Source organism: Dacryopinax primogenitus (genome assembly GCF_000292625.1).
Source record: "Dacryopinax primogenitus strain DJM-731 SS1 chromosome Unknown DACRYscaffold_17, whole genome shotgun sequence".
NCBI lineage: Eukaryota > Fungi > Basidiomycota > Dacrymycetes > Dacrymycetales > Dacrymycetaceae > Dacryopinax > Dacryopinax primogenitus.
In genome coordinates this window covers 24,068-45,892 of record NW_024467214.1, presented here as the reverse complement: position 1 = coordinate 45,892, position 21,825 = coordinate 24,068, and the positions used below count along the sequence as shown (strand labels likewise).

Sequence of the window (21,825 nt, the reverse complement as noted above, 5' to 3'; positions counted from 1 at the left end):
CTCCGGTCTGTTGGTTCACTGCGGGGAACTTCGGATATTCCAATTCACATTTATTAGTTATCCTACAGTCGGCTATGATCTACCCATCTTCTGCTCGCGGATGAAGTTCAATGCACTCCCCGCTTTCAGCCAAGCGATCTGATCTTCCGAGAGCGTGTGCTTCGTAGGGATCTGAAGCACCTCGCCAGAGTCCCGTTTTGTCACTTCTAACGTGACCTGTGCGGAAGGATCACAGGCGATGATTTTATCGAGCCCGATGGTGTTGATGCGGTCACCGGCTCCTATCTTGGAATAGTCATCCTTGTCCACAAACCACAAGGGAAGTACGCCTTGTTTCTGTAGCACGCTCAGTATGATCTAACGCCACGAGTGTCCATCCACAAACCTTCAAGTTAGTTTCATGAATCCGCGCAAAAGACCTCGCGACGATCATTGCACACCCATAAAAGCGCGGCTGAAGCGCAGCATGCTCTCTCGCCGAGCCTTCCCCATAGTTATCGTCCACGACAAGCGCCCATGGCTGATTGCGAGCTTTGAGCCGCTGGCCAACGTGCGGGATAGTCTCCTGGACTGGGTCTTGTCCCGGCTCGTAGTCAATGGCAACGTTCACCTCGCCGCCCTCGTCATTCACCGCCGTGATAACTAACCCAATAATTGAGCAGACTTCGAGGTGGCAAAGTCAATGCTCACGAGTATTCTCAGCGATGTTGGTCAAGTGACCTTTATACTTCAACCACGGGCCCTAGAACACCAATCAGACGAAAGCAGACTGACGGAAAGAAGCACATACAGCAGCAGAAATGTGATCCGTCGTGCACTTCCCCCGCACCCTCATAAGTACCTGCATCGTAGGGAGTTCGTCCCCTCTCGGATTGCTCGGTCCAAAATGTGACGCGAACGGTTCTAACTTCTCAAGCCGCGTGGAAGTGGGTGAAATCAAGATCTCCGCGTCTGGCTGTGGTGAAGGGGCAGAAGACGGACGATAGTCCTGGTTGCCAACGGCGAATCCCACTTCTGGCAGTGTCTCCCCCACAGGGGGGTAGAACTTAAATGGCTTGCCAGAGACGTCGACCAGGGTGTCAGTCATAGGATTGAACGACAGCTGGCCAGCGAAGGACATCTGGGCCAAGTCAGGTAAATGTCATGCCATCAAGGGAAACTGCATACCGCTGTGACAATTTCTGGCGAGGCGAGAAAGTTCATTGTTTTGGGGTTGGCGTCATTGCGGCCACGGAAGTTCCGGTTAAAAGAGGTGAGGATAGCTGCGAGAAATCAGCAGAGATCTTACATCACATCGAGAATACACACCATTCTCCTCCCCCTTGTGCTCTTCACGTTTCCACTATAAGTCATAAGCGCCTCTCATCTTCTTGCGACATATAAAGCCCACCTGGCCAATACAGGGACCACAAGCATTAGCCAGCACCAGAGCACCCACGTCTTCCAGACTCTCCGTTACCCCATCCCGCTCGATCGTAGCACGAATCTGCTCCGATCCCGGAGTAACAAGGAAAGGGATCTTCGTCTTAAGACCAGCTTCCTTAGCCTGGCGGGCAATGCTCGCTACTCTTGTCTAATGTCGGGTTAGCACCTTGCAGGCCGATAGATATACAAAGAAAGAGCGCACCATATCTTCATAGGAACTGTTCGTACAGCTCCCGATCAGACCAGCGGTCACTTCGTCTTTCCAGCCCTTTTCCTTCACGAGCTCCCCGAACTTAGAAATCGGGGTAGCAAGATCCGGTGTGAAAGGGCCGTTAATATGTGGCTCGAGATCGCTCAGGTCCTGCGTGCCAATTTATGAGTTGTTCACACCTGCGGGGGTAGAAACGCACTATCTCGATAAGCTCGTCGTACTCGGCATCCTTGTCGGGATGCAGCAGGCCATGTTGAGCAGCGGCGTCCGCGAACCTAGACACCTCTTCCCTCCCCGTGGCCTTGAGGTACTCTCTCATCTGAGAGGTATAGGGGAACGTGCTCGTCGTCGCACCCACCTCGGCACCCATATTGGCGATCGTCGCGAGACCCGTGCATGACTGGGTAGCCACACCAGGACCAAAGTACTCCAGAATCCTTCCCGTGCCGCCGCGTACGGTAAGCTTCCCTGCGAGGTGCAATATCAGGTCTTTTGGTGTTGTCCATCCCGACATCTTCCCTTTCAGGTGCACGCCCACGACAAGTGGGGCTTTCAGTTCCCACGGCGTGCCAGTCATAGCGTCCACCGCGTCTGCTCCTCCAACCCCAATGGCTAACATCCCCAGCCCACCAGCGTTAGGCGTATGCGAATCCGTCCCAAGCATAAGCATCCCCGGGGCGGCATAGTTCTCCAGCACGACCTGGTGTATGATCCCCGACCCAGGTTTCCAGAATTCGAAACCGTACTTGCGTGACGCGGATTCGAGGAAGTCAAATACCTCTTTCGATTGGTCTAATGCGGATGCGAGGTCGGAGGATGCGCCCACACGCGCTTGGATGAGATGGTCGCAGTGGACTGAGACGGGGACAGCGGAACGCTGGAGACCGCAGGTCATAAACTGCAGGAGGGCCATCCTAGCAACACTTAACAGCTGGCACTAGAAAAAATGAAGTACTCACTGTGCACTGGCATCCTGCATGGCGACCCTCTCGGGGCTCAACAACAGATATTTTTCTCCCCTTATTCTTCCCCCACCTGCCAAACTACGTTCCACATCATGCAAATGCGAATACAGTATCTTCTCCGATAGCGTGAGTGGTCTGTCGCCCAGGATTTTCCGTGCCCTGACCAGCCGGTGCATGAGAGTGGCATAGGAAGGCGTTATGCTGCTGCAGTCGCGCTGGGGAAGGGCATTGTATTCAACCGTGGAAGGCGGGGCGACATGAGATGCGAACGTGCATCGCTGATGCTTCTCCCTTGTAGAGAGACGCTGCGCACAACGTCTCCGAGCAGCCCTTGAGAGCATTTTTACCTCGCAACCTCAAGGTGAACAAGCAAGTTGAGCAGCGAGGAAGCACACGACACTAAACAACAAGCAGTGGAGGTGGAAGAGGTTGTCCAAAAATTCCCCGCATGTGCAAAGTGGACTGAGCCCTGACCGGATTATCTTCTCGCTGTTTATCCGAGCCAAAAGTCAGGCGCGACCCTCCAGTCATCGTCCAGTCACGCGTCGTGCTTTACCGCGGCGAATATCAAAGTCAGAGTGAACAGCCATTGTGTACACTTCATTGTCTCCAGCCAATATGCCTCCAAGAGAACGCGCAGGTGTAAGCCGCCAACCAAGCATGCAGTAAATAATACTAATGTATCCAGTACACCTCCAACATCTTCGTGATCGATGTCTCCCCCTCCATGGGCGAGCCTATGTTTCCTGCCGAGGATTCAGGAAGTCCGGAGGAAGGATATGGCCTCACTAAGCTTGAGTGGGCACTGGAGTATGTCATTAGGAAAATACAAGAGTTTGTGCGCGTTGTCACTCATTCCGGAGGCGCAACGACTGATGTGCATGTAGATCTTTACAGAGAGGAAGACGGAGGAGTGCGGAGTGATCCTGTTCGGGACGGATAGTACGCATTTACCATATTCAGGTGTACAGAAGAGGTGGCTAACGATTTGGGCTAGCGACGAACAACAAGGTGAACGACGAGCACGACGGGTACGAGAACATCGTCGAGCTCGTGCCCCTCTCGGCGCCGACAACAAAGATCATCGACATGCTGCGGACCGTCAAGCCAGAGGGTACCATTGCCGAGCGTCCGTTTCTTTCTTTCCTGCCTTATGTCCTGTCTAACCTTTATTCCCCCACTGTAGCCCTTGATGCCCTCATCGTCGCCATCCAAACCCAGTCCTTACATCTGGGGAATAAGAAAGCATGGAAACGCCGTATCACCCTCGTCACATATGGGGAAACGGAATGTAACTTTGATGACTGGGACCGGACAGCGTCGAAGCTTGGCGAGCTGGAGATCAAGACGAGCATCATTGGGGTCGGGTTTGATGACGAAGAAGACGGGTTCGTAGAGGAGGGAAAGAGCAAGGTCAAGGTGTGTATCATTTTTCACCACATAAGTTTAAACATTGCGGAAAGGTGACACGGCTCGCAGCAAGTAAACGAGGAGTTCTGGCACAAGTTCATCTCCCATCTGCCAGAGGGACTGGGCATGGTCGGCAACATCTCCCTCGCGATCGCCTCTCTCTCCTCACCACAGCTCAAGAGCACGCAGTCGACGCTCGCATCCACCTGGATGAGACTTGGTGATCGTGAAACTGCCGAGGCCGCTGGCTCAGAGGGCTTCCTCGAGATACCCATCAAGGTGGCTAAAGCGACAAGCGCGGCGAAGCCACTCAGCATGAAGAAGTTGCATAAGCGTGGTGGGAGGGGCGCGTGGCATGCCGTCGGACTTCAGACGGATTACGTGGTGTACGAAGGGGGAGAGGAGGAGGAAGAGAGCAAGCCCAAGGCCGAGGGGGAGGATGAGGAGATGCGCGGGGAGGAAGATGAGGAGAGGACAGAGCCTGAGAACGAGCGCCAAGAGGTACCTGTGGAGAAGGAGGAACTGGTCAAGGCGTACAAGTATGGCGCCACCTGGGTGCCGTGCGAGGAGGGCGAGTTTGAGAAGCTGCAGACAACGAAAGGAATGGAAGTCATCGGCTTTGTCCCCGAGTCCAAGGTGAGCACAGTGTATGGGTAGTATGCTTAATCAAGAGCTAACAGGCACACAGTGGCATCGCGAGCAAGCACTGGGCGAAGTATCCTACGTGTATCCCTCGGACACGTCCGCCAAAGCCCAAATTCAATTCTCCGCCATCGTCCAAGTCATGGCAGAGAAAGGTGTCATGATGACCGTACGCTACGTCTGGAGGGACGGGGCGGACCCAAAGGTTGGCGTATGCAAAGCGCAGCCGTTGGGATCGGTCGAGTGGGGAGGCGTGGATTGTCTACTTTTCGTCCAGGTACGCCGTCTCCATCTTCGTGCTGTGCAACAACTAAGCAAAGGACATAGATGCCGTTCGCAGATGATGTCCGAAAGTACAAGTTCAATTCACTCACCGACTTATTTGATAAGAAGACCGGGGAAAGGATCAAGGAACACAGCACGCTCCCGACTCAGGAACAGCAGTCGGCTATGGATGACTTCGTAGATGCTATGGACTTGATGGATGCCACGCAGGACGAGGAGGGGTACGTGTTCACTTCTCTCCGAAAGATTAATATTACGCTCACATGCTACTCAGGAACACTGCGCCGTGGTTTGATCCTGCCCTGTCTTTCAATCCTGCGCTGCACCGCATCAAACAAGCGCTCTTTCACGGCGCGCGTGTTGCTGATCCTGAGAAAAATCCCTTGCCTCCGCCTCACCCAGAGCTTGTAAAATACTTCACCACCCCCGAGAACGTGCTGGATCGGGCCAAGCCTGCGATTGAGAGGTTGAAGAAGGCGATGAACATCAAGAAGGGCAAGTATTATCATGTTTGGCTGATGATTTATTCCTGACAAGATTTTCAGTGCCTCCGAAAGCCGCGGTGAGCAAACGTCGAAACGGCGCAACGGCGGATGCGCCTGAGTATCTCTACGAAAGTGTGGAAGACATCCTCGGTGCGACCACGGGCACAGGCGACTCGAACAGCCTACTCGCCAAAACGTCGCCCAAAGGCAAGGGCAAAGATACAAACAACGCACAATTGCCCACGCCTTCACCGTCCGTTGCCCCGGAGCCAGGTAGGTTAATCAGCCTCCGGACTCCGCTGAAAGACTTCGAGGGACTGCTTGAAGCGGGAGATCTTGTCAGCAAAGCGGTGGAAGATATGTCGGCCGTCTTATTACAGGTGGCAACGGACTCGCAAAGAAGCGAGGAGATGTTGGAGTGTATGAAGGCGATGCGAGACAAGGCAAAGGAAGAGGATGAGGTGGACGCGTATCAGCAGTGCGTCTATTCCGAATTTTGCGCTGGCACCGCTTACGTTTTTATAGATTCATGATAGATCTGAAAAAAGAAGCGACGCGGAAGGACTTTTCGAATCCCGACCTGTGGCCACTAATCAGGAGGCAAGGGGTCAAAATTAGCTGGATCACCGTCAAGGAAGCTGAAGGGTACGGCAGTCAGAGCTCAGTGAATGACAAGGAATCTCGAAAGGTGAATATCAGTCAGTTGATTCCGTGATATGACGACTGATCCTTTCACTAGTTCATTGAGGAATAGGACTGTCGGGCAGTCTGATTCTTGACGTTACTTGTATGATTGCGGAGCATTATATCGTACTCAAAAGAGGAAAGCATTCTATCGATCAATCACACAATGCTATCGATCCTGTATGTGCCACGTAGTCCCACGGAAGTGGGTGTTCATCCACATCAACGCGGTCATTCGGCGTTCAATGTCTTCCCACGGAGCGCCGAGTGGTGAGGGGGCTCGATTGTTGTCTAAGTCTTCCAGCCTGCGTATCTCTTCAAAAATCCACGTACGCGGGACTGGATACCCCGCTCGCTGTAGCACACGATCAGGCATCGATCCTCTCACGCCGACACTCACGGGCGTACACAAAAGAGGAATCCGGCAAGACACAGATTCAAAAACCACATCTCCTCTAGGAAGTTTCGGTAGGGGTTTCCTGGCCTCCAGATTTCTTCTGCGCGATGATATGCTTGTGACAGCAAGCGCAACAAGTGGATAATCAGCTGGGCTCTGTCACCGATAGGGACGCTGCGAAATGTGCTAGAGAGAGGGTGTGCTGCCGACCGCAGAGGATGAGATTCTCTATGGAACACCGCGAAACACATGACTCGCCGTTTCGGGGATGGTTCAGCCAGCACAACAAACGGTCTTGCTGTCTTTCCAAACTCATTGCTTTGAAGAGCTTGTCGGTCACAAAATTGTCACAGTTCATGGAGGGCATTAAAAAACGACAGCTTTTATATGCCCTGCCTCATGCCAATGCCCATTAGATCAGGTATCCCGAAGGATCCAGGGTGTGGTCGGGAAAGGCTCCTCAGTCAGAGCCATGGGAGAAAACGGTGCCGCGCACCAAAGGGTAGTGTTCACATATCCGGAAAACTTTTTCATCAAGGTTAACTGCTGCCAAACCAGCGGGCACAGCTGAACGCTTCGGGTGAGGATTTTGATGAGCTATACGGGTACGGCAAGGAATGACCAGGCCTGCAGTGGGCCTGATTAACAACCTGAAGCTATGACTCATTTACTCCGTCCGCTAACTCGCAACAAATAATGACTCTTGTCGACCTCAGGGTTGAGCGCCCGGTCACCACTCCTGGATTCATGGCCGCACATGAAGAGCCGGGATTGCAGTATGGAGAACAAACCAGGAGTCCTGTGGAGCACCAGGATTCCGGGAAGAGCACGAATCAGCAAAACGCTGCTTGGGACAAGATGATTGAACCGACAGGGTCAACAAAGGCGAGAAATGTGTAGTCCACACTCCGAAACCGAAAGTTGACTCATCTTCTGGCCTTATCTGGCTGCGACGCGCATCGCACCGCGGGAAAACAAGACAGCGTTACGACAAATATGCCTATAACAGTAACAGGAAAAACAGAAATGGTGCGGTTAGTAGTATAACGTGGTGGGGATACAGTGGCGGCCGCTCGGCGAGCGGGCAAATACCGAGAAAGGCGAGCATATGCGGGAAAACCAAGCCGAGAAGGAAAAAGATACCGCGAGAGAAGAAGGAAAGCGAAAGAAACCCTATCCTATTCCGATACAACAACAACGCCAATGCGGTGTACAACACCCGCTTCCCACGCTACCGCATCGACATTGGGGAAGCAGCACCGCAGGCCACGTCTCCCCTGCGCGTCATCTGCCTCTTCACACTCGGTTTCCTGCTCATCATGCTCTCATGAACCAACCCCATGCCAGGAGTAGGAGTAGGAACCCCATTCTGCAGCATGGCAGGAGCGGCAGGACAAGGGGAGCCGGAGGGTGAGAGGGAGACGTCCATCCCCGGGCTGAGGGAGAGGAGACGTTCTACTTGTTCTGGGCTTTTGCTCGCAGCGCGTTTTGCGTGCATGTGCAGGTTGGGGTTGGCCAATGCCATCGGTGTGTGAGCGTGTGAAAAGTTGAATTCCGGGGAATCGAGCTCCATGGCATTGGGGGAAAGGATCGACGGCGATGCCGGCGTGGGACCATCCACATCAGCATGGGCATCAAGATCCCCAGGCCAGTCCTCCCCAAACACCTCTCGCGCAATCCCGATCGCCCCCTCACATATCGCCCTATGACAAAAGACATACTGCGTCAAGCTCTGACAGAGCGACATCCGCTGCTCGCGCATATCCTCCAACACCTGCTGGATAGGATCGGGGTGCATGGAGCTCAATGGTGTGGGTGTGCGGCTCGGGTGGGCACGGGCGTGCTTGCTACGGGGGAGGGTGTAGTCGAATGAGTGATGGAAGGATTCTGGGTTGGGGTTGGAGGTGAGGGATAGAGGCGAGTGAGAGGGGAGGAGGGTGACTATCGATTCCGACGGGCTGAGTTTCGCTGCTGCTGCTGCTGCTGCTGCTGCTGTGGCGGCGGCGGCGGCGTGCGCCGGGCCAGGCGAAGGAGGAAGGGAGATATCCGTACTGGGAGAACGAGATGTAGGCGCAGAGCTGTCCATCGAGCTCTGCCTATGGAGGCGGAAAGACAACGAGAGGGAAGAGAAGCTTCCACTAGCGCTTGCACTCCCATTCGTGCCCCCAGAGGCGGAGGCGGAGGGGGGAGCGACTGCCGATCCCAAGCCCAAGCCCATGCCCATGCCTTCCGCCTTCCCGTTCCCGTTCCTGTGGAGGGAGAGCTTATCCCCCCTATCGAGCCTCGCCTTCCTCTCCAAGAGCTCAGACCTCAACCCGTCCAAAACAGCATCAATAAGTACGAAACTCCCCGTGCGTCCCACGCCAGCCGAACAATGCACGAGCACAGGAGCGTCCGGGTCCTTCGCACGAGCGCGAAGCTGGTTCGTCTGCTCGATCAGGCCTAGCAGGGTGCGTGGCGAATGGGGTACTTCCCAGTCCGGCCAGGAGACCATCTGTAGTTGGGTGACGATCCGTTCTCCTTGGGAACCGTGTTTGCTCAAAGCGAATACGCGCTTTATAGGCCCTTGTTCGTCCGTTGTACCGTGCATGTCGAAGAACCCGCCTCCTCCTCCTCCTCCCACTCCTGTTCCGGGCTCATCTTCCCCCCCTTGGGCAGAGAGGAGCTTAAGCTTGAATGGCCCAGCTAGCGGCTGACTCCAGTATGGACAACATTTTGACAGCCCCGCTTCAGTCTGCTTCGTTAGCATGATAATAGTAGTAATGTTCTGGTCCCAGACGAGGCTATACGCAGAGCAGCACGATCAGTTAGTCAGATGAGGCGTTGATTGGGCGGTACTCACTTCCAGAAATCGCCCCGGGTAGCTTCGAGCGGTCCTTGCGCACACACATACCTCCTGCGCGTACCACGAGGATGTACAAAGCTAGCGTTAACGTAATCCGACCCGTCGCTCGCAGTGCCTTTTGGCAAACGCACTCGCGTATGTGCAAAGGGCCAGATGTTGCGGTACCTGCAGACGCAGTAGTCAGCAGCTGCACTCAGGCAGGAGGGTAGAGGGAGGGAGAGGGGGGGAGGGGGCTCACCGGTTCAGAGCACCTTTCTCGATACCTGCTGTGATCGAGAATGGGAATTCGGTCTCGTCTGCCGGGGGGTGGAAGCCAGCACGGGCGGTGTGCGAACGCGCCTGGGAGTGCGACTGGGCATAATCTTTCCCTTCCAGGGAGGCGCCTCCAATCCCATTCCCGGTCCCGTTCCCGTTCACAGTAGCGGGTGTAGATCCTGTCGCTGTCGCCGGTCCGTGCAGCCCATTCCCCCCCATAAGCCCTTTCACACCTCCCATAAACCCATTCAACCCCGCGCCCCCCGTCATCCCCCCACCGCCCGCAGCACCACGGCCCACTCCCTCCCCATCCCCGCCCACGCCCACGCTCCCCCCCTCCCCGCCAGAAACTACAAAACACTCCCTAGAATGATGTTCCATAACCCCCATCAACCGTCTCTGTTCCGCAAGTTCGACGCGGTAGAACTGCATTGCGAGCGCTTCGCCGCCGTCTGGGGTTGGGCTTGGGCTTGGGCTTGTGTTTGGGTTTGGGTGTGTGATGCGTGTGCGCGGGTGGGGGTGGGGAACGGCTGAGGAGCTGGGTGAAGGGGTTGCGTGCCCACTATGTTTGCGAGCATCCAGTGCCTGCCCCTGCCCTTGCTCGGTAGGCGCAACCTCCTCCTCCGACCTAAGCACCACCTCCCCCAACCAACCCGGCATCCCTTTCCAACCGCTCCACTCCCTCACCGTTCTGGGCAACCTCAGCGGCTCGAACCCCGCCCCCGTCACGCCCTGCGCAAGCTCAAGATGTTGCCGGATGTTGTCGTAGAATGGGTTGGAGAAGAGGAGAGAGGTGGAGCTTGGTCCGGGAGCGGGGGGTTGGGCGGGTGCGGGTGCGTTTGAGGTTGTGGTTGCTGTTGTGGTTGTGGTTGTGCGGGGAAGGGAGAGGGAAGGGGAGGGGGTATGGGCGGCGGGTGTTGACGTGGATGTGGATGACGTGTGCGCAGGCGCGGATGTCAGTGGAGTAGGGACGCAGCCATTCCCGCTCCCACCCCCAGTGAACGGGAATCCATTCTTCAGTCCCATCCCAGGGGGTATCATTAGCCCAAAATGACCCTGCGGTCTCGCGCTCGCCGCTGTTGTCGTAACTACCCAATGACATGAGTACCACACCCGCACGCAAGTAAAAGGGTACTCACTCTGTTGGAACGCCGCTCTCGGAAGGTCCCTCCCCATCCCTCCAGTAACAGCAGCGATGGCTCTCCCAGCACTCGTATGCCCTTCTTCACCCTGAACGACCATTTCTCCCAATACTTTGAGCACAGCGTCCCATCCACCCTTGATACCTCCAACTCTAGCGCCTTCCTGCTCGAACTTTCTTACCAACCCTCGCCCGCCTTCTCCTAGGCCGTCCCTCTCCCTCTCTAAGACGACAATGAGTTCTGCGTCTCTCCACCCATCGAAGACCTTTCTCTGTGTTTCGGGTAACATCTGTGCTAGGGAGGATAGAGGGAATGCAGGTCGTCTGAGGAGAGTTGTAGGGATTGGAAGAGAGAGTGAGTTTGGTAGGTGAGCTTGAGCATAAGCGCTTGGAGGGCGTATGTCGAGTACCAAGAGTGCGTTAGAGGGTGATGAATAGTAAGGAATGAGAATAGCAGGGTTGAATAATTGTTGTTGATGTTTTGTTGATGACATTTTTATTGTTGGGATTTCTTGTGTTAAAGTGAATGAATTGTTGAATGAATATTGTTGACTGACAATCGAAGTTGGAATATGCATCGTATGAGAGTGAAGTGTCCAAAGTTAGAGAGAGTAACAGCGAAGAGACGACGCAGAACAGAATTCCCCCACTTGACACATCATATTCACGTAATCGGCATCTTCATCCGATTGACGTCAACAGTCTAGACCATCTCCTCTTACAGCGCACCGGCCATGACGTCATACACCGAATATTCCATTACGTCTTGACCCCTAACGCCTCCGTCCCTTAAGTCCCTTGCTCCACCTGTGACTCGGATATCCGCTATGAGCCGCACGCGATAACAATCCACATCGGCACCGCACACCCCTAGTTCCGCTCCGTACGATTCACGATCAGAGCATGCCAGCGTCATGCTTTAGCTAAGTCGGCCACCTTTCTCAGAACATAACACACGCACGCAACAGGAGTCACTCATTTGGTACGTTCATCCATCATACCACAGCGTCTGCTCATTTCCCAGGACATTCGCCCGCCTAATGCAGTGCTTAATAACGACATGGGAGAAGGTATCGCAGTAACGACCGGAGCAAGCAATTGTGCAGTCCCTCAGACTCGCACAACGCTCACCCCGACAACTTCCTAATTCATCTCTTATATGGAGAGGCGGGCAGCTGACGATAGCAGTCGAGCATCTCTCGCGTAGGTCACGCGCATGATGATGCCGCAGGTGAGTCAGTTCTAGATGAGCTTAAGCAGATTGCTCACCAGAGTCTGAAGTCTTCATCAAGGCCATCCTCGCCTCCCGTGCAGCAGTCTTCTGCGAAGCGACAGCCAATGACATCAATGCTACATCGGAGGTGTGATTAATATGCTATCCTAGCCTTCGTATTGTTGTCCAGAGATTAGAACTCAATCACCATCGTTACCCATTCATCATAAGCACAGTCAGCAGGTAACCTCATCAATTCATTTTCGTCGTGCATCTTTAGAAGAAGCTGCTCAAATCGAGGAAGGAGCTCTTGGACAATCGCCTGTGACGTGAACATCAATGACTCGTACCTGTATCGCTCCGAAAACACTCTATGCCTTCTGCGACGGCGTCGTGAAGTAGGAGCGCTCTAGAAGAATACCCACCGCGTAAACATCGTCAGCGCGCCCGTCGAAGGGTTCTTCTGATTCCCGTTGGGGCGCATGATACCCGAACTGTGTCGTCTCTGGAATAAGCGTAGTGCCAGCATGAGGCACCGTGCACAACCTCTTGCTCGGCTCGTCGCCAACTACGATGCTTTGTCTGAAGTCGATGAATACTGGCAAGCCGTCGTCGTCAAGCATGACATTGTATGGACGAATATCCTGAACTTTCGTTCAGTTGAGATCATAACACGATCAGGGGGGTCAGCGCACCAAATGAGCCACTCCTGCTGCATGTAATCGCGCTAGATTCTGCGAAACTGAGTCTTCGACTAATGGTCTTTTGTGCATCGACTGACCTGCAGCATGCGAGTGACCGTGTACAAGAAATAGTCGACCGACATCGTCTGGCCCTCGACAGTGTGCGGCGCGGCCAGCCAATGCGGCTTCAGCTTGTCCATGACCACATACACGCGATCTCGAGGTCCTTCGAAGATGTCGACGGGGGGTGGCATCGGAGGTTCGAAATGAGCATACTGGAGCAATCGGAGCGTACATTTGTGCTCTTCTGAGTCCTTCCCCATGCTTCGCACGTAGTAAACGCGGCCATCTTTCGTAGCTGGGATAGCCAAACCGCTCTGATCGTCTCAATCAACCGAGGAGCAGTGGGCGAAAGACATGCGCATACCCTTCCTTCGAACTGTTCCCAATAATGTGGACGGTCCTTCCCTTCGACATATTGCTCGATGTCGAGGGCATATCCCTTCGCGATGGCGATGGGTTCAACTTCTCTCCATAGGCCAGCAAATTGGTCACGGTCCGGTTCGGAAAGCAAACCGCCATCGTCGTCCCATTCGAATGGCTTGTACGGCGCGCGCAATAATTCGACTTCGGCGGCCAACTCGGCATCCACATCGTCGTCGTAAATCCATTCGAGTTGCTTGTCGATTCCGAGATCCTTGTTGCAAGCATGTTCTTCTATTGATGATGACGAGAGGGTATGAGGTACTTGTGCGGCTAACATTGTTGGATATTGAGCGACGGATTTCGGAACAAGTTAAATGGCGGCCGGTCCTCATATGTCAAGTACTTGTGTCGCGTCGTTGCCTCCGGATCGCAGTCACGTGAGCACGGCTGCATCCTTGTTCGAGCCCTGAGAGTTAACGTTGCGTACATCTCTAGTATGCTCACTATGTAACTGCCCCACAACTTAGTCAGTGAAGGCTCAAACAAGTTTGGTGAATCCGAGACCATTATCACGTGACACCACTACTAAGTCACATCCGTTCGCCCATATATCACTTCATCAGAATGTCCCACACTGTTCCTTCAGTGGCTCAAGTACCTTGATGGTTGAGTGCGATTGTAGGGAGGAGCCTCCACCATCGGAATGGGGCGACGACGGCGATCTCGTTATGTCGTCAGACCGTGGGAGATTCGCCAGGCTGTGGAGATAAATCGAACCCATCGCCAATGCGAAGGGGTATGACCTCAACATCAAGGAGCACGTCGAAGGGGCATGGCCACTCAATAGAAGAGCATCATTGGTTCAATGATAGGGTATGCACGTCCTTATGCCAGTCCTTTACGACTGATGGAAACGTGTACTAGAGCGGGATGGCTATTCCGGCAACGAAAGATGGGCGCTACTATTTCATCAGAAGGGGCTAATAGACTCCACTCTGCTGAACCCCGCCACATACGATCTGAACCTCTCCCAGCACACGTCCTTCTGAGTGGGACGTCGAAGGCTGCCTATTTGGACAGCTGGATCGGGAGCGATTTGCGGGGTTGTCGAGAGAGGCTGATCCCCTGGTGCGGGGAAGAAGCTGGGAAGTGGATGTTGACTCGTATGTTTCGGGAAGAAAGGGGCGCGATCACTGTGGAAGCGTTTAGGGGAAGGGTACGTTTCCCGCTGCTTGTATCTGGATAAAATGAAGCTGAGTTAGACCTTATAACGGAACGTACTAGGATCAGGGTAGGGTAGCAATGCCAGGTACCAAATCCGGACAGGCATATTTCCCCACACGGGCGGATGTCATACGCGTCTTCGGTTAGGATCGACACCTAAGCCCATCGTCCCTTTCTCGTTGGAAAGGACGCGGAGGAGCCCACAAAGACCAACCCTAGGATGCGGCAAGGAGGTGACACCGATGCTGGTCCAGATATGTGCGGTCGAAGTAGAGTTGATGAAAAATGACCCCATGAGTTGGATGGTATTGCTTGCGAAACACTGGTAACTTTGTTGTCATAGATTCACGTAGGGAATGTTATGGACGAAGATGACGAAGTGGATGACGAAGAGCGAGTTCATGAGTCTTTGCGCCTCGCATATACTGACCCGATAATGCAGGTATGACGAAGATGAGGACACGTCATACGAAGTGCTCTGGAAGTACTCCTGGCTGTCATTGGCACCCACGACCAGAGTTGCTGCAATCGGTATACAAGTCTGTTGGGCCCACGCTCGTCTTTCGCTTTGCCGATAGGGAAGAGAGCGTACGAATCGAGGTCTGGGCGACGCTTACCGCGCTTGTGAAGCAAGCTAGCGTATATGGCTCCGAAGGCGGCTCGACTCGACTCGGCAAAAGGAAACGTGAGGGAGAGGGTATGGAGGGGGTAGAAAACGAAGGCGGTTTATCTCAGCTCCGGCAGCTGGTACCACCTGCGACCAAGTCCCTTCTCCAGCAGCTCACGCTGAAACGAAATGTTGCGACGCTCACGTCTGGCTTCAGCTTGCTACAAACGCTCAACGCTACTCTTTCAGGGATGCTCGCCCCATTCTCCACTCCTCTACTGTCCCTCATGGCCAAGCTGCTCAGTGGCCCATCTGGCTCGCAATACCGGAATTGACCGCACAGTTGCTGCAGTCCTTATCCAGATCTTCTCTGCAAGCCCACCTCCGTCTTTCGGTAAGGCCCTCATCACCGTGGCGTCTGCATTGCTCAGTCTCTGAGCAGTGTAAGGCGCGAGATGCAGGCCGTCGGACTGCATGTCGTCGAGCGTGTTGTACGCGATGGTGCTGACGGAGTTGACAGAGAAAAGTGAGAAGCATGGCTCGATGAGGAGGTTGATTGGTGTTTGCGTGTCATCAGGCGTGGACCGCGGAATCAGCACGTCGATGCGTTCCCTTATCTTCAGCAGCTGCTCAAGCGCAAAGGCGCGTCTCTTGCTCCCAAATCGGCGAGCCAAGTTATTCGGACCCTAGCTGCACACTCAGTTGACGACGATCTCCTTGTTCTTTCGTTGTCTCTGCCGACCCGTGTACGTTTCAGCCCATCCCATCTTTTTCGCACCTAATTGGGAGTACAGTGACATATCTGAACAACCAGATGTCTTCAATCATTCCCTTGATCTCTTCAGAACGCCCTCTGAACAGGTGAGGATAGCGGCATCGTCCGCGGTTGGTGAGTTCTTTCTGTTCTTGTCATTTCACGATAATAATGCCATGTCAGGGGGCATTGCTGTTGGAAATATCCAGACCTTCCTACCTGTCATCGCCCGGGGTTTACAAGGAGAGGAACACAGTCGGCTGTCCGCTTTGCATGCTCTTCGAGAAGTGAGTCATAAGCCCTGACACCTATATTCACCCCTCACATAATGAGCAAGGTCGTCACACATGGGCCCAGGCATCAGCTTGAGCATATGGCGGACCATTTATGGGAGCCTCTGTTTGCGAGTACTACGAGCGAGAACGAGAACGAAAGCGTGAAGAACATCGCTGCTGCATGCTTAGGCAGGCTCACCACAACCTGCCCTGCCCGCTTCTTGCCTCGTCTTCAGGTAAGTCATTTTTCCTGTCTCGCAGGAGTATTGGCTCATTGACTTCTTCAGGCTTCCATGGCGCGGGAGAATCCTCCCGGGGTCAAGGCTGCCGTGGCAACCGCTATGCGCTATGTTTTCATGGATAATACGCAAACCTACAACGATTTACTACAGCCTATCCTTTCGCCTTATTTCACGCTTCTTCGTGACACCGATATCGTAAGTTCCTATATCATAAAGCAGTTCCAGGTCTGACTGGTCTTCGCAGAATGTGCAACGCCTCGCAATTGTTTCCCTCACTGCTGCAGCCCGTCATAAATCCCACCTCGTTCGCCCACAGCTCCCCCATATCCTGCCAGATCTTTATGCCCAAACTCCCGTCCGCGATGAATTGGTGCACACTGTGGTCATGGGACCATGGAAGCATCAAATCGACGACGGGTTAGAAGCCCGAAAGGCAGCTGACGAAGCTATGTATACCCTTGTGAGCAGGGTCTCAAATTGATACGGTATACCGCTGACAAAGCATATTCAGTTGGACGCCTGCCTTGGTGCAGATCTGCAAGGGTACATCAATCGTGGTCAGTCAGTAAACGCACATTCAATGCACCCCTTTTCACACACGCGATTTGTCGTCCCTAGGTATCATTTTCGAACGCAGTGAATACACATGTATTGTAAGAGACAAACGAGTGGATTTGTTGCCTTGCTGGGGTACCAATCAGTATGGCACCCTGACCGTGGCATTGTTATCAAGGAGAATAGAAGCACAAGCCAGGACCATGGTTATCCATTCATCATAAGCACGATTCGCATCTATCCTCACTGCCTCATTTTCTTCATGCATCATTTGCAGCAACCTCTCAAACTGAGGAAGGAGCCCCTGAACAATGGCCTATGAAGCGAACATTGGTCCCTCACTTTTGGATTCTTTGGGGAAAAAATACCCTCTGTGTGGGAGAAGCGAAGAAGTATTGCTCTAGAAAGAGTCCCACTCCGTGAACATCGTCGGCACGGCCGTCGAAGAGCTCCCCAGACTCCCGCTGGGGCGCATGGTACCCGATCTGGTAAGTGTCGGTAATAAGCCTTGATCCAGGAAGGGGCACTGTGCACAGCCGTGCATGTGCGTCGTCATGGACTACAAGGCTCTCTCCAAAGTCGATGAAAAGCGGGAGCCCACTCCTATCGAGCATAATGTTATGAGGTCGAATATCCTGCAATCTGCATCAGCCAACGCTATAACATGAGTGAGGCACTATACATACTAGATGGGCCACCCCTGCTGCATGCAAGCGTACAAGATTCTGGAAGAAGCTAAGTCTTCAACTGATGCTTTTCTATAGTCCAACTCACCTGCAGCATACGCGTTACATATTGCAAGAAATACTGGACCGGCATCGTCTGGCCCTCGACTGTATGCGGGGCTACCAGCCAGTGTGGTCCCAGCTTGTCCATGACGATGTACACGCGGTCTCTGGGACCTTCGAAGATGTCGAAGGGGGGTGGCATTGGGGGTTCGAAAGGGGCATGCTCGAGAAGTTGAAGTATGCATTTGTGCTCTTCCGAGCCCTTTCCCATGCTACGGACGAAGAAACCGCGGCCATCTTTCGTAGCTGGGATAGCCAACCCGCTCTATTTGTCTCAATTAACTGAGGAGTAGTAGACTGGAGACGTGCGCAGTACCCTTTTACAGAACTCTTGGAAAGTTGTCTGACGTCCCTTCCCTTCAATATACTCGCCAATGTCAAGCTCGTACCCCATTGCAACGGCGATGGGTTCAACTTGTCTGCACAAGCCGGCGAATCGGTCACGGTCCGTATAAGAAGCCAAACATCCTTCGTTGTCCCATTCGAACGGTTTGTCCGGCGCGAGATATTAATCATAGATCCAACTAGCGTCCGAGTCGGTAGTCACAGTACTGTCGCTTTCGACCAACTCGACTCGTGTGTCCATCTGGAGATCAACATTGAGGGGCCATTCGATTGGCTTATCCATGGCAAGCTTTTCATCAGCCGGTACATAGCACGGGCCACAGGCATATGCTTCCCACTCTTCTTCTGATGATGATGGTATCGCCTGAGGAAATTGTTTGGCTAACATTGGTGGATGAGTGAGAAGGGATGAGAGAAAGCGGAACGTTCTATCCATGGACAACTGTAACGCTGATTTGGAGACACCTAACCGCGACATCTGAAGCCACCGTCAGCTGGTACCGGGATATATCCGATCCATCCTGGTATCACTACGTAGCTTAATGTGGGAGCCCCGTGGAGCTCTGAGCCGTAAGCGGTGGGCATAGGACATTCATTTCGTGCTCACGGAAAGAGTACAACACTTCAGGAGTAGCTCGACATTCACGACTTACTAGTACGCCGTCTCCTCCTTTCCCTCCCCGCCTTTCTTGCTTGCCGCAAGCTCCAGCATCCCCCTTGACTGCTTGCCGCTCCAGCTGCGCTTTGCGCGTCATCGCCTCGTTTTCCGCTCAGATAGAAGCGGAGATAACGTGCACCAAGACTCCTCCGGCGAGGCCTGCGACCGGGAAGAAAGAAGCTGCCTAGGACGGAGCCGAGGCCCGCTAAGAATAGAGAAATCCTATCGACCCCGTTCTGCGCGAGGTTGTTGTTCAGCCTGCGAATCCCAAACGAAGGAACGGAAAACGGTCAACATCAGGGTGTACAAGGGAGAAAAGAACGCACCGATATGCCCTGTGGAATATCGCATACGGCTCTGCACTCCACACACGCCCGCGATCATCGCAATCGCTGCGGTCCATCCCATGAACGTCATGTCCGCAGCCAGCTGTGACCTCAGGCAGCAATGCGGACCTATCCATCAAGTTCATGTCATCGCTACACACTGACCGCAAGTCGCTAGATTCATTCGCTTAATACAATCAACGTCATGCATTGCGCCTGCCCGGTCATCGGCGAGGCATAAAGGTACACAGATACACTGAGCTGAAGGCTGTAGGCTGCGCTGTCCCCCTGGGACATCCATCAGAACGGCATCCTCGATGTTGCTTCATCGTTCAATAGATCCGGGCGATCAATGACCATCTTCACCCTTTGATCGTACGCGTAACCGGCTTTGATCCTCAACGACTCATCTTCTTCACGCATCATCGTAAGGAGCCGTTCGAATTCAGTGAGAATTTCTTTCAGAAGAGCCTGCGGTGCACAAATCAGCGCCCCCCCGCGTATCGCTGCACATCTAGCAAGGATCCTCACCTTCTGTGATGGAGTTGCGAAGAAGCAGCGTTCTAGAAACACGCCTACTCCGAAAACGTCGTCCGCCCGACCGTCAAACGGCTGCTCTGCAACACGCTGTGGCGCGTGGAAACCGAACTGGGTAGTGCAGGGGACAAGCCTTGTCCCAGGGCAAGGTGTCGTGCATAACGGCAAATTCGGCTCATCACCAACGACGATACTCACTCCAAGATCGATGAAAACGGGTAGTCCATCGTTGTCGAGCATGACATTGTGCGGGCGGATGTCCTGGCTTGAGGTAGGTAGACGCTTTGGAATGGTTGAGATGAACGCACCAAATGAGCGACCCCTGCAGCATGCAGCCGTGCGATATTCTGGAAAAGTTTGGGTCTTTGGAGGGGCGTTGCACTATGGACCTACTCACCTGAAGCATGCGAGTAACTATGCGCATGAAGTAAGCCACTGACATGCTGTGATCCTCGATGGTGTGCCACGGAACTAGCCAGTGCGGTGCCAGCTGGTGCATGACCATAAACACTCGGTCTCGCGGTCCTTCAAAGATGTCGATTGGAATCGCGGTGGCAGGCTCGAAAGAAATATCTTGGAGCAGTCGCAGGATGCACTTGTGCTCTTCCGTATCCTTTCCCATACTTCTGATGTAATAGTGGCGCCCATCTTTCGTTGCCGGGATGGCCATCCCGCTCTAGTACACGCTCCCATCAATCGTAAAGGACTGATACAAGGACGTGCGTACCTTATCAGGGAGCCAAAAATACTCGTCTACTGAGTGGCCATGCCCTTCGATGTGCTCCTTGATGTTGAGATCATACCCCTTCGCATTGGCGATGGGTTCGATTTCTCTCCACAGCTTGGCGAATCTCCCACGGTCTGACGACATAACGAGATCGCCGTCGTCGCCCCATTCGAATGGCGGAGGCTCCTCCCTGCAGTCGCACTCGGAGTCATCAAGATACTTGAGCCACAAAAGGGATGGGGGATGTTGCTATGGAGTGATACGTGGGGTTTGCACCGTTAACATGTTGAACGAATGTGACAGTGAGAAGGAGACTGGGAACTGGGAAGCCACAGTCAACTATTAGTGGGATACATCCGAACCATCTCCGCGTAGGGCACAAATTGGTGTCCTGGACACGACACAGTTCATCAACAGTTCATGAGTCCTTGGACTCCGGCATCGCATGGTTGTAGCCTTGTGCACATGCATGGCTGTCTTTATGGGATAGCACTGGGGTGGCTTATTATGGGAGCGCCGTAGAGCTCTGAGCCATAAACAGATGCATCACAAGTTAATTTCGTCACAGTGAGCTCACGACAAGAGTACAATAAATATACAATACTTCAACAGCAGTTTGGAATTCATCAATCAAGCCTTCTTCTCTTTTGCCTCTTCGCCCTTCTTGCTTTCCTTAAGCGCCATTATCTTCTCCTTGAAGGCTTGCCGCTCCAGCTGCACTCTACGAGTCATCTCCTCGTCTTCCGCCCAGATAGAAGCAGAGATAACGTGCACCAAGACTCCTCCTGCGAGGCCTGTTGCGAACCCTCCGAGAATGCGAGTGCGCAAGGGGATTATACCGGGCAGGAAGAAGCTACCTAAGGCGGAGCCGAGGCCGGCTGAGAATAGAGAGATCCTATCGACCCTGTTCTGCGATAGGTTGTTGTTCAGCCTAGCAATACCAACCGGGGGAAGGAAAAATGGTTAGCATCAGGGTGCGCAAGGGAGAGAAGAACACGCACCGATACGCCCTGTCGAATATCGCATACGGTTCTGCACTCCACACACGTGCCACGCCCGCGATCGTCGCAATCGCTGCGGTCCATCCCATAAACGCGACGCTTCCTCTCAGCATCTGAGTTGTCGTCGGCCTGCCCCAGTAGCGGATGAAGGTGGCCAATGGGCCGAGGAGTGCTCCAGCATGGGCGCCTTTCAGGGCCACATGTCCTTGCAGGATGACATAGTTTGTTGCTCGTGCTGTGCCCGGGGAAGGGTCGTCGTCCGGATCGCGAGCATGGAGACGAAGGAAAGTGCGTGGTTCAAATTGGTTTGACATTATTGTTGCTTGTTGTTCCTATTGAGCGAGTAAAGAAGGGGCAGATGATAGAGAGAAATAAGCCACCTGCGTAGGGTTGCCGTTGGGCTGCGTATCCTTGGCCGGACCATTTTCAGAAGGGAAACCCTTGCATAGCTTTTTGCGCGTGACAAAAACATATGACACTTTTCACTTTCCTCATTCGTTCACTTTTCTCATTCTCATTGTTCACTCCTTCTCTTACAAACGCTTTGACTCCTGTGCTCTCTTGTCTACAACGTCGTATTCTCACACCGTTTGACGCTGCATATATATATGGCGGTACTGCGCCTCTCTCTCATGCCGTGCTTTGCCGGCCGGCACACTGCCACCCAGTGCAGTCTGAAACGGTAATGCAAGGGGGTATCAGCTCTGCCCTGTAAAACT

General features: G+C 53.7%; 9 protein-coding genes across 9 annotated transcripts; 3 read left to right on the top strand and 6 right to left on the bottom strand.

Annotated features, from left to right (window-relative positions):
• Positions 1–56: 56 nt before the first annotated feature.
• Positions 57–2,942, bottom strand: DACRYDRAFT_82624 (aconitate hydratase; the record flags this gene model as incomplete). The annotated part of the gene is made up of 10 exons (XM_040776580.1): positions 57–336; positions 386–642; positions 691–742; positions 791–1,120; positions 1,168–1,262; positions 1,309–1,342; positions 1,391–1,573; positions 1,628–1,786; positions 1,836–2,550; positions 2,596–2,942. 10 exons carry the CDS (start codon positions 2,940–2,942, stop codon positions 73–75), a joined length of 2,436 nt encoding a protein of 811 aa, XP_040625767.1. The 3' UTR covers positions 57–72.
• A 277-nt stretch (positions 2,943–3,219) lies between these two features.
• Positions 3,220–6,177, top strand: DACRYDRAFT_17597 (SPOC domain-like protein; the record flags this gene model as incomplete). Its single annotated transcript, XM_040771294.1, has 12 exons — positions 3,220–3,243; positions 3,290–3,439; positions 3,489–3,543; positions 3,599–3,730; positions 3,788–4,020; positions 4,081–4,647; positions 4,700–4,930; positions 4,981–5,159; positions 5,213–5,437; positions 5,476–5,901; positions 5,949–6,111; positions 6,163–6,177. 12 exons carry the CDS (start codon positions 3,220–3,222, stop codon positions 6,175–6,177), a joined length of 2,400 nt encoding a protein of 799 aa, XP_040625766.1.
• A 1,381-nt stretch (positions 6,178–7,558) lies between these two features.
• On the bottom strand, positions 7,559–10,258 carry DACRYDRAFT_96213 (uncharacterized protein). Its single transcript, XM_040777354.1, has 3 exons — positions 9,588–10,258; positions 9,347–9,514; positions 7,559–9,287 (listed from the first exon to the last, which is right to left on the bottom strand). Exons 1-3 carry the CDS (start codon positions 10,034–10,036, stop codon positions 7,736–7,738), a joined length of 2,169 nt encoding a protein of 722 aa, XP_040625765.1. The 5' UTR covers positions 10,037–10,258; the 3' UTR covers positions 7,559–7,735.
• A 1,384-nt stretch (positions 10,259–11,642) lies between these two features.
• DACRYDRAFT_23994 (uncharacterized protein) lies at positions 11,643–13,429 on the bottom strand. Its single transcript, XM_040773498.1, has 6 exons — positions 13,069–13,429; positions 12,740–13,018; positions 12,654–12,692; positions 12,027–12,602; positions 11,792–11,976; positions 11,643–11,727 (listed from the first exon to the last, which is right to left on the bottom strand). Exons 1-4 carry the CDS (start codon positions 13,402–13,404, stop codon positions 12,330–12,332), a joined length of 927 nt encoding a protein of 308 aa, XP_040625764.1. The 5' UTR covers positions 13,405–13,429; the 3' UTR covers positions 11,643–11,727; positions 11,792–11,976; positions 12,027–12,329.
• Positions 13,430–14,744: 1,315 nt separating this feature from the next.
• On the top strand, positions 14,745–15,233 carry DACRYDRAFT_110202 (uncharacterized protein; the record flags this gene model as incomplete). The annotated part of the gene is made up of 1 exon (XM_040769026.1): positions 14,745–15,233. The coding sequence occupies one exon, from the start codon at positions 14,745–14,747 to the stop codon at positions 15,231–15,233; it is 489 nt and encodes a 162-aa protein (XP_040625763.1).
• A 463-nt stretch (positions 15,234–15,696) lies between these two features.
• Positions 15,697–16,650, top strand: DACRYDRAFT_56676 (TIP120-domain-containing protein; the record flags this gene model as incomplete). The annotated part of the gene is made up of 5 exons (XM_040775386.1): positions 15,697–15,787; positions 15,836–15,939; positions 15,990–16,163; positions 16,215–16,364; positions 16,414–16,650. Coding segments are annotated over 5 exons (756 nt in total), but the record flags the coding sequence as incomplete, so codon positions are not given.
• Positions 16,651–17,062: 412 nt separating this feature from the next.
• Positions 17,063–17,654, bottom strand: DACRYDRAFT_110200 (uncharacterized protein; the record flags this gene model as incomplete). Its single annotated transcript, XM_040769025.1, has 3 exons — positions 17,063–17,359; positions 17,411–17,449; positions 17,499–17,654. The coding sequence occupies 3 exons, from the start codon at positions 17,652–17,654 to the stop codon at positions 17,063–17,065; spliced, it is 492 nt and encodes a 163-aa protein (XP_040625761.1).
• A 1,487-nt stretch (positions 17,655–19,141) lies between these two features.
• On the bottom strand, positions 19,142–20,249 carry DACRYDRAFT_110199 (uncharacterized protein; the record flags this gene model as incomplete). The annotated part of the gene is made up of 5 exons (XM_040769024.1): positions 19,142–19,312; positions 19,373–19,639; positions 19,687–19,725; positions 19,776–20,054; positions 20,106–20,249. The coding sequence occupies 5 exons, from the start codon at positions 20,247–20,249 to the stop codon at positions 19,142–19,144; spliced, it is 900 nt and encodes a 299-aa protein (XP_040625760.1).
• A 408-nt stretch (positions 20,250–20,657) lies between these two features.
• Positions 20,658–21,455, bottom strand: DACRYDRAFT_101515 (uncharacterized protein). The gene is made up of 2 exons (XM_040767562.1): positions 21,107–21,455; positions 20,658–21,036 (listed from the first exon to the last, which is right to left on the bottom strand). The coding sequence occupies exons 1-2, from the start codon at positions 21,418–21,420 to the stop codon at positions 20,736–20,738; spliced, it is 615 nt and encodes a 204-aa protein (XP_040625759.1). The 5' UTR covers positions 21,421–21,455; the 3' UTR covers positions 20,658–20,735.
• Positions 21,456–21,825: the final 370 nt, after the last annotated feature.

Bases quoted from the DNA above. Each gene is read 5' to 3' on its own strand.
- DACRYDRAFT_96213 (XM_040777354.1), bottom strand. From the start codon at position 10,036: ATGCAGTTCTACCGCGTCGAACTTGCGGAACAGAGACGGTTGATGGGG. The intron at 9,515-9,587 runs GTGAGCCCCCTC...CTGCGTCTGCAG, and splicing joins GAGAAAGGTGCTCTGAACCG to GTACCGCAACATCTGGCCCT. The intron at 9,288-9,346 runs GTGAGTACCGCC...CTCTGCGTATAG, and splicing joins ACCCGGGGCGATTTCTGGAA to CCTCGTCTGGGACCAGAACA.
- DACRYDRAFT_23994 (XM_040773498.1), bottom strand. From the start codon at position 13,404: ATGTTAGCCGCACAAGTACCTCATACCCTCTCGTCATCATCAATAGAA. The intron at 13,019-13,068 runs GTATGCGCATGT...TGAGACGATCAG, and splicing joins GGGAACAGTTCGAAGGAAGG to AGCGGTTTGGCTATCCCAGC. The intron at 12,693-12,739 runs GTCAGTCGATGC...TCAGTTTCGCAG, and splicing joins CGGTCACTCGCATGCTGCAG to AATCTAGCGCGATTACATGC.
- DACRYDRAFT_101515 (XM_040767562.1), bottom strand. From the start codon at position 21,420: ATGTCAAACCAATTTGAACCACGCACTTTCCTTCGTCTCCATGCTCGC. The intron at 21,037-21,106 runs GTGCGTGTTCTT...TGGTATTGCTAG, and splicing joins ATATTCGACAGGGCGTATCG to GCTGAACAACAACCTATCGC.